The sequence below is a fragment of the Papaver somniferum genome, chromosome 10 (genome assembly GCF_003573695.1).
Source record: "Papaver somniferum cultivar HN1 chromosome 10, ASM357369v1, whole genome shotgun sequence".
In the NCBI taxonomy this organism is placed as follows: domain Eukaryota; kingdom Viridiplantae; phylum Streptophyta; class Magnoliopsida; order Ranunculales; family Papaveraceae; genus Papaver; species Papaver somniferum.
Window position 1 is genome coordinate 149,694,009 of NC_039367.1, and position 10,257 is coordinate 149,704,265.

At 34.7% G+C, this 10,257-nt stretch overlaps 2 protein-coding genes across 2 annotated transcripts; both read left to right on the forward strand.

The window, feature by feature from the left end:
• Positions 1-4,043: 4,043 nt before the first annotated feature.
• On the forward strand, positions 4,044-5,441 carry LOC113316509 (F-box/FBD/LRR-repeat protein At5g56420-like). The gene has a single exon (XM_026564673.1). It carries the CDS (start codon positions 4,044-4,046, stop codon positions 5,439-5,441), a length of 1,398 nt encoding a protein of 465 aa, XP_026420458.1.
• Positions 5,442-9,136: 3,695 nt separating this feature from the next.
• Positions 9,137-10,257, forward strand: LOC113316510. The gene is made up of 2 exons (XM_026564674.1): positions 9,137-9,587; positions 9,755-10,257. The coding sequence occupies exons 1-2, from the start codon at positions 9,137-9,139 to the stop codon at positions 10,255-10,257; spliced, it is 954 nt and encodes a 317-aa protein (XP_026420459.1).

The window sequence follows — 10,257 nt, forward strand, 5'->3', positions numbered from 1 at the left end:
ACGTTTTTTCATCTTCATGTTTTTAGGTTTATTTGTTTAAATTCTAAAAAGTTGTTTGGAAGATGATTTTTGCAGTATTAATCTTTATGGTTTTATATATTGCAAATTTATTATGGGATATGTGTGTTTGCATCCGTGAATTATGATTGTCCCATACCTTGTCAAAAGTTAAGTCTTTCATATGTCGATATGCATGTATTGATAAAAGAATGAATGAACTTTTGAAATTACAAAATTTTTAAGCCTATTATGTCATTATCCAAGTATTGATGGAAGATAGGATGAAATTTTGTTTATGAGGATTATGTCTATTATATGTCATTGTGCAAATAGCGATGGAAAATAGAATGAATCCTTGTCTATTCCGCAGTATTGATCTTCCCTGATCCATATTTTATGTATATACTGTGCGGCTCCGTAAATTATCTTATGTCGAGCATGACCAATTGAATTGATCACACTCTTGTGGTAATTTAGTTGTGCATTCCGATTGAATTAATCATGGTTTTTCTTGTGGTTAATTTAATTGAGTATTTTTAGATTCAAACTCATATTCGTATGTGATTTGTAATGTCCAAAGAAATCCTTCTTTTCTTGTGAAAGTAAGGTCGCTCTTGTTGTTATTTCGGGAATGGCATTTTATGGGGGAGATTTCTTAATTGAATTTGTGCTTAATTTCCAAATATTTGTGGGGAGTATGGCTGTGGATTATTTAGGGGTTATCTTGTATATTTATAAACTCCTTGATGAAAGCATTTTTCTTCGGCTATATGATTGCATCTAAAAAGTTGATATGTACTTTATTTTGGTCATGAAATGTCTGCGTGGAAATTTCATTAGGATCCCACTACTTTTCGTACCTTTGCCAATTTTATTGACAAAAAGGGGGAAAATTAATGTGTAGTTCACACTACAAATACATATGGTTTCAGATCATTATGTAAGGGGGAGTGGTTTCCATTTGAGATGGAGTACTGACTAAGGGGGAGTGATACATATCACCATAGTATTATTGTCGAAGTTGTGATACAATTGAGCTTTGATGTTGTATAATAATACTATGACATTGTATAACAATGATTGAGAATTCTTATTTTATCATTGTTATGACTACGGATTTTCAAAAACGGTGATACTAAACTTACAACCTTTGGGATCATTGGAGTATTTGGAAGTGACGAAGATTTTGAGTAATGTTGAAGAACCAAGAAGATTAGGCATGTGTAAGAGAAGCTACAAAAGTTTATTTATCTAATTTTGTATTCCATATGTATTGATAGTTTTTGTCACTAAAATTTACAAAGGGGGAAATTGTTAGAGCGCTACTCGGTCGAACTCGCATGCGTTGCTATCTCAAGCATGTTTATCAATGTTAGTGATCTGAACTATAAGTATTGATTTCTAGTCTACTATTAGCTAAGTCTCGGACTAGGATAGAAAGTGTAGTTGTGCTCAAGACTCCATGGCAATCATCATACAAATATGAAGAACTACTCAAGGAACTGGTGGAACTTCATCGACTAAAAGGTATGTGGAGACTTGAACTTATCTATCACTCAAAAGTCTATTTACTCTATCTCCTATCTTGAGACAAAAGTTGTTTTGCTATATAGACTTTGATTATACACATTTGCTATTTTGAGCCGAGTTTATCTCGCTTATCTATTTCTCGAAGTATGTGTTGGTAAGCTTTCGCTTTGGCCAAGTTCATCTTTACTAGTGACGAAAGTCATGTTAAGTTTCAATCGCTTGAAAATGGCTTTGAAGAAAAATGGTTTGTGAACAACAACTATATAACGTCCTCTAAGAATGTTTCAATGATTGAAATGAGAGTTTAGATTATATAACCATGGTTGGATATAAGCATTGTGTGGTAACTCGTACATGTATAAGTCCTTATTCCTTGAACCAAAGTATGCGTACTTTGATGCTCAGGAAAACCGGAACTAGAGTCCGCGTACTGTCGGAGGTTCTCATCCCGAGTATTTCTGCCGGAGTTTGTGAATTGAAAAAAAATTTATTCCGGGTACTTAAGTCTGCGTACCAGTCCGCGTACTTAAGTTGGTTATTTTCTAAAAACGATTATTCGTGAACTTAAACTTATATAAACTAAGAAATGCAAGTTTGCAAACCGTGGCTATAAAGTTCATGAAACGATTCAAGTGAATCAAATCGTTTTTGTTTCAATTGTGTGTATTATAAAGAGATAAGCAATTGAACTAACGAGTTCATTTGAGTCATTTGAACTAGTTGTGGTAAAGAAGAATATGGTTGATATGAAAGTGCTCATATGGCTAACCATTTGGTTAACTACAGTTGAACCAACTAGAGGTACATTTTTGGGTACGGTTACACAAACCTAGATAAACGTGCATTCCATTTGTGTGTAACAAGCTAAGTTTCGATCTAACGTTTGAAAGATATTAGCTTGAATCTAATCAGATTTTCATCTAATGGTGAATATTGAATGCTTTGTTACTAAGCTAACATTGATTGCAAACCATGGTTTGAAAGACTATATAAGGGAGAACTCTAGCAACTGGGAAACCTAATCCCCACACCTCCTGTGTGATACTAGTTGTATTATCTAGAGTCGATTCTCCTTTAACCTTAGGTTTCTACCGAGACTCTGTAGGTTAACGACTTGAAGACTTCATTGGGATTGTGAAGCCAAACCGATAGTACTTTTCTTTTAGTTGTGTGATCTGATCTTGATGTTTCTATCGTACTAAGTACAATTGTAAAGATTGGCTTGAGATTGTTTTCTCCGATAGGCAAGATATAAAAGAAGTCACAAACATGTTCGTCTTATCGCTTGTGATTCCACAATATCTTCTTTCGCTAGTCGATTAAGATTATTGTAAGGTGATTGATAATACTAGGCTGTTCTTCGGGAATATAAGTCCGGTTTATCTAATTGGTTCCTGTTCATCTTGATTTATCAAAAGACGAAACAAAAACTCGTAGGTATTTATGTGGGAGAAAGATTTATCTATTACCGTAGATTTTTCTGTGTGATATAGATTTGTTTAATAAAGTCTTCGACTTTGGGTCGTAGAAACTCTTAGTTGTGGGTGAGATCATCTAAGGGAATCAAGTGCGTAGTATCCTGCTGGGATCAGAGACGTAAGGAGCGCAACTGTACCTTGGATCAGTGGGAGATTGATTGGGGTTCAACTACAGTCCATACCGAAGTTAGTTTGTAGTAGGCTAGTGTCTATAGCGGCTTAATACAATGTGTGTTCAATCTGAACTAGGTCCCGGGATTTTTCTGCATTTGCGGTTTCCTCGTTAACAAAACTTCTGGTGTCTGTGTTATTTCTTTTTTCGCATTATATTTTGTTATATAATTGAAATATCACAGGTTGTGCGTTAAATCAATCAATTGGGAAATCCAACCTTTGGTTGTTGATTGAAATTGATTGATACTTGAACATTGGTCTTTTGTACCGTTCAAGTGATTACTTTTGTATTCAATTAGACTCGCATATTTCTATTTGCTCGAGTAAGTATTGAATCAAAAAAGAGAAATATAACTCTTTGATTTACTTTTATTAAGATTGAGTCTGACTGTCTAGTTGGTTCTCTTAAAAGTATATTGGAGTTAGTCCATACAGATTGCTAATCGAAATATTGGGTGTGGTTGTTAGACCCCGCTTTTTCATAAACCATACTCGAAGTGAAAATGAGTATGATTTCATACTCAGTTCGCGTATAAATTTCATGCTCATTTTGATTTTGGAATTGTGTAAAATCATACTAATACTCATTTTTAATTCGGGTATAATCAGAATCGGTTTACACGAGGCACACATAAAAACCGATTATTGACATTGCATAAAAGGAATCGGTTTATAAAAGTGCTCATATAATATGATGCTAACAAAAAAAGATATAGAAAAATTGGGAATTTTTTCTTACAACAATCGGTTTACTCGACACACATATAAAATCCGATTCTACCATTATACAAGAGTGTTGTTTATGTGAGGTTGTCGTAACAACACCAAATAGATCGTTTTGTAATTGAAGATCATCGAACGATGATTCTGAGAAGCCATGCCAAAAGACAAAGAGAAAGAGAAAGAGATAGGGACAGGATCAGTGAGTTACCTGAACCTCTCATCCATCACATTTTTTCCTTGCTTCCTATCAAATCTGTTGTTTCTACAAGTATTCTATTTACAAAATGGAGGTATTTATGGACATCCATTCCCATTCTTGATTTTCACAATTGGCGGTCTCAGAAGTATAGTGGTGCCAAAGAGACCAATGCATTCATGGGATTTGTGGACAGAGTGTTGTCTTTTCGTCAAGATCTACATTCACCAAATATAAAGAAATTCTGTCTCGATTTCGATTATACTTTTGATAACTCTCGAGTTAGAGAATGGATATTTACTGTCATGCGGCATAAAGTTGAAGAGCTTGTTCTTAGTGATCGTAGTGGTAGTATGTATCCTCTTTGCCTTTTTACTTCTGAGTCGCTGACTATGTTGGAGATAAGTAAGTCCTATCTAGAACTTCCGGCATCAGTTTATTTTCTAAAGCTCAAGATCCTTCGACTTGGGGTCAAGTTCTGGGATCAATTAATTCCTAAGTTGCTTTCCGCATCCCCTGTTCTCGAAGAGTTGAATTTGCAAGTGTGTGCTCGGGATATGCAGTATCTAAGTATTTTTGGTCCAAATTTGAAGCGGTTGTTTATTAATGGCTTGATTAATCAGAACTTCAATATCCAGATAGATGCACCAAATTTACAGTCCTTAAAATACTCTTCAATTCTTATGAAGGAATTTGTTCAGCATAACTTCTCAACGTTGCATGATGCAGAAGCGATCCTTTCACGTTCAGCCAATAGGCTGAGGGAAAGGGGTGTACTTGGTTATCTCGCAACTAAGCTTTTCCATAATTTTTCTTATGTGAAACGTCTCGCAATATCTGATTATAGTTTAAAGCTTCTTACCTATCAAGATCGTTTCCTGAAGAGTTTGCCTTCATTTTATAATTTGATTCATTTGGAAATAAGGAGTGCACGTTTGGAATTTGCATATAAATTTGGTGATGAGTGTAGCCTACAGTGTTGGGTTGTTGGAAAACTACTCAACTTTCTTCATGTCTTGCCAAACCTGGAGTCACTTACAGTTGCTGATGGATTTTGTTATTATGAATTATGCCCATATTACTATTGGTCACTAGATTTGATTCCTCAGTGCATGTTGTTCCATCTCAAGACAATCGAATTTCGCGGGTTTTTCTGGAACCTATTCGAGAAAGATTTGGTAAGATTGTTTCTGAAGAATGCAATAGTTTTACAGACGGTAAGAATTACAATTTCAGATCGGTCATTTTATTTACCAACGACAGATTACAAAAAGATAGTTTTAGATGAAATAGTATCGTATCCAAGAGGCTCAGCTGACTGCGTATTTCATGTCTATTAAATCATTTAAAAGTTCACTTTGTTGACAAAAATTTGATTGGTATCGTGTCAGCAACTCAAATATCTCTTGGACACATTAGTAAAACTCAAGTTCAGATGGATTCTCTTAAAGTGTAATAGAAGCCAAAAAGATACCTAATCACTTCATTTTTGCTTTTTTTTTGCAGTGATCGTAAAGGCTTCCTCGATGATGTTAAATTTTTTTTTTTCCGGAAAAGAGGCACACCTGGTTCACATGTTAAAATTAAAATGATACATGCTCAGGTTCAAGCTCACATAATCCCAGTGATATATTTTTTTGTTCATAAGTTCATCGACTTCGCCGTTTAATAGTGTGACTACTTTAGCCTTTAGCTTTGTTCTTTCCTGATCGGTAATAAAATTATTATAAAGAAAACAACGTTCACAAAGCGCATATGAATAGTAGTTACAATCAAAATTCCGACCAAGGGAGGATATCTGCACATCCTAGTGACACATTATGTGTTTCAACAGGTGGGGGTTGTCCGGAAATTGGCACCCTGAACGCAGCGGAATCACAGGATCACAAAGGACAATTGGTGATTTGAACTAAATATGAGAAATAATAAAAGAGACTGAAGATAAAGAAGCACACACAACCACAACACAAGATATACGTGGTTCACCTTTACAGGCTACATCCACGGCGAACACCACCAGAAAAACTTCCATTAAATCAAAGACCATTACATGCTCTTTCCGCAATCCAAGACAAGACCCAAAGAGTTAACAAGACATATCCGAAAACGACATCGAAGTAACCATATAAACCAATTCTCTAACCATTCCTCGAACCAGCCTCATGTCTTCTCTTCTACACCTTCTTCACAGCTGCTAGTAACAGAGTAGAAACATGAAAACACTAAAAACTAGGTTTAGGACAAAGCCCCAAACCGTAAACACTAGAACACCAAAATCCTCTCTCTACAAGTTTTTCTCTCACAACGATATTGACCTTCACGGTACCGCACGATCCTCCCTGACAAAGAGACCAAAATCCTAAGCACAAGGATTTTACCACTCTTCTAGGTTGGATTGTCTATAAACCTACAATTCTAGTCCTGTAAATATATGTCTTCTTTTATATACCCCTAAGAATACTATTGGTACCCCTTTATCCTTGTACCCTTGGAATTTCTCTACCTACCCCATCAAAAATATTATTTCCATGTACCCCCGATTAAACTACTTTTATGTTCCTTTACAACATGAATTTTCTGTTAGGTTAATGATTTGAGCCAATCATGCACTTTTAAAATCTCTATATCCTCTATTAGATTTAATCGTAATTGTTAATGTCATCACACTGTTGATTGTGAACTATTTGTGCATATTTGGAAAAAATATATTCCTGTAATATTGCATGCAACCTACTTGAGAAAAAGTCTTTATAGATTTCAGCATACAAGTGCGGATGTTCAACCTTTTGATGTTGTAACTTGGTTTGTTTATTCAATTGATTCCTCATTTGGATCATAGATATCAAACATGTAGAATTTGCTCCCATAGGGTTCAGTTAATGTCACCAACAAGATCACCAGCAGCGACATACGACGAAACTACTACAACGACACTTGGCTACTTAGGGTTTATGTCTATGAAAATGGAACCTGTCATCTTCTTCTCTTTGTTTTCTTCTTTAAAGGGTTTCTTTATATGATTCTTTTTTTTAGGGCAATTGAAATCAAAATATATATCTTGACAAAGGTTTGGTTTTCTGATTTTTCTTTTTTTGGGTTAAGTGAAATTAAATGATATTTCTTGACAAATCCATTCATAATCATGAGCAGATTTATGATCTTTTTAAGCATGAAATCATCCGAAAACAATTGCTTTTGTTAAGATCACTTCATACACATATAGAGATATTTCCGAAGGCGTATTGATATAAAAAATTTCCAATAATTTTAGGATTTTCATGTAAACCAAATTATAACTAATATAACTAACTAATGGGTGTATAGTTAGTATTTTATGGGGTTATATACAGGAACATCCATATACTTTCTCCGTCCCTAAAAAGATGACCTACTTGGTTTTAAACTTTGTCCCATAAATAGATGACCTATTTTACTAATCAAGGGATATTTCTAAAACTACCCTTTTAATTGATTATTTTTTCTATAAGAAATATGTATAATTTGATAGTCATGTTTATATTCGTTGCGTAGGTGTTTTAAAATGCTTTTCAACGGTATAAAATTTATAAAAAACCGTGATATAATTTAAGAGATAAATCGTTTCTAAATTTTACTAATTATTGTAATTATAAAAAATAGTTAAATATACTCCACTTTCCTCTTTGCCTTAAAATTTGTTCAAACTACAACTAGGTCATCTTATTAGGGACGGAGGGAGTATATATCTATATAGATAACAAACTTATCCCTTAAAAAATCATTACTTTAGGCACAAATTTTCTTAACTTAATTTAGAAGTAACTAAACTTTAGGCACAAGTTTAGTCATCATAGAGTTTGACCAAATCCAAACTCTTTTCCACCGACTAAACTCACAGGGGTAGCATTGGTGGCCTCATTCTTCTCTGCCTTCTTGTAGGAATTTGATCTCTGTCTCTGGACTAGATTAATTCCTCTTTTCTTCTGTATATTTGTTTTTTGTGGTCAAAAAAAAAACAATTATTAAATAAAAAATAATAATTATTTTGGAGCCCAGCTTGTTGCTAGGTTACCAACCAAAAGCTTTGTATAATGATTAATTCAATATTAGATATATTTTTAATAATTATTAAATAAAAAATAATAATTAAATAATAATAAAAACAACAGGTGAGGTTAATATCCGGAAATGCTAACTTGACCGTCAAAATATCTCGACAAAAAATCAGATGGCTCATTTTATCCAGGGCTCATTTTACCCCATTCAACATCCCAATGTTAAGAACGCAGCAGGAGCGTCTATTTCCCTTTCGGGATGGAAATCGGGAGAAAATTTGGCAGTTAATATCAGCAACGGGGAGCATAATTGAATGTTTAGGTGCTTAAAACAGTAGGATGGACTTTATTAAAAAAAAACAGTAGGATGGATATTAGAAATTATTTTCTAGAGAGATAATTTTTTTCGCTAAAAGATCCCTTGAAACACAGGATTTTAGTAAGTTGTAGAAATTTGGGGTGGCCGGAACACCCCCAGCTATCCCCGCAGGTAACCGGATAGAACCACTGCTGTTTCGCTTGTAGAAATTTGTCATCCTTGAGTTTCAATTATTTAATCTCACACACTTACACAAACTGGTATTGGCACTGCTGCAGTTTAGGGAGTCTGCAGAAACAGAGCCAGGTTAATTATGATCATCCTAAGAATAACGTCGCAAATAAGGTCAGATTCATTTACCTTACAAAACCCAAAATGTACCTTATAATTAATAAACTCTTTGTTTGCTCTTGCATCCATAATGTTGGGTCCCTGGACCCTAGCTCAAACGACATTTATCATAAATGAATATGGACGTGTTTATGGTCAAATTAACTCGTGAATGTATTTGGTCCAGTTCATCCAATCAACATTATGCTCTTTTATCCCGTATATATAACTTAAACATCTCTGTTTCAGTCAAATTCCACAAAGAAAAGAGGAAAAAAGAAGCCGAAGAATCAAAAGATTTACAAGAAAATAAAATAAAATGCAAGTGCACTTGAAATCAACATCAACAACAATGGGGAGGAATCCAGGAAGATTTATGAGAGTGGCAGAAGCGTTTAACGAAGGAGTTAAAGCAGCAAGAATATGTGCTGAGAGTAGTGGAAGTGAGCATTCAGCAGTAGGAGAGACTTCACCCAATGATCTTTCTGACTTGGTTGATTCGTTTCTTGAGAGAGGACATCATGATAATGTTCAAGTTGATTCTCAAGAACATGAAAAGGTAGTTAAAGTTAAGAAAAGGAAAGGATCTAATGACGAGGATTTGGATGGTTTTGTAAATGATTCTGAAAGTAAAGATATGTTAAAAAGCTTGTTATCAGGATTTGGAGATGATTCTCAAGTTATAAAAAGAATTCGTGTGGAGACTGAATTCGCATTCAAAGATATTGGAATGAATTCTTCTGCTGAAGATGGATTTAAAAGACAATTAATGACTCGATTACGCCAAAGAGGTCTTGATGCAGGTAACTATATCATCCTCAAAATCTCCAAAATTATGCCTTTAATATTCATGGTTTCAGCCAATATAAAGTAGAACTTTTTTCCATCCTCATATATCTGTCATGTCTTTAATAGCTCTGTTGTAGTACTGATCTTAATAACGTGTATCATTCTATGAATTGGCATTCAGGTCTCTGCAAATCAAGATGGGAAAAGACTGGTCGATTTCCAGCTGGAACGTTCGAGTATATAGACGTAATCATCTCAGGAAACCGTTACATTGTGGAGGTATTTCTTGGTGGAGAATTCACCATTGCTAGACCAACAGATCGCTACATTTCTTTACTCGAAGTGTTTCCTCAAGTTTTTGTGGGTAAACCGGATAAACTAAAACAAGTAGTAAGAATAATGTGCGGGGCTAGTAAACAATCGTTAAAGAAAAATGATATGCATATTCCTCCGTGGAGAAGCAATGGATACATGCAAGCGAAATGGCTTAGTTTGTACAAGAGAACGACCAATTCCGTTGAGGATATGGTTGTGTCAGGTTCAGGTACTGGCAAGCGGTCGGTTGGATTTGAGACAACTCCAATGACACCTGTGAAGTTTTATTATTGTAGAGATGAGTTAGAGCGGAGAAGGGATGTGGGAATGGGTAAAGAAGTAGGCAAATTAGGTCAATTATTTGTATAA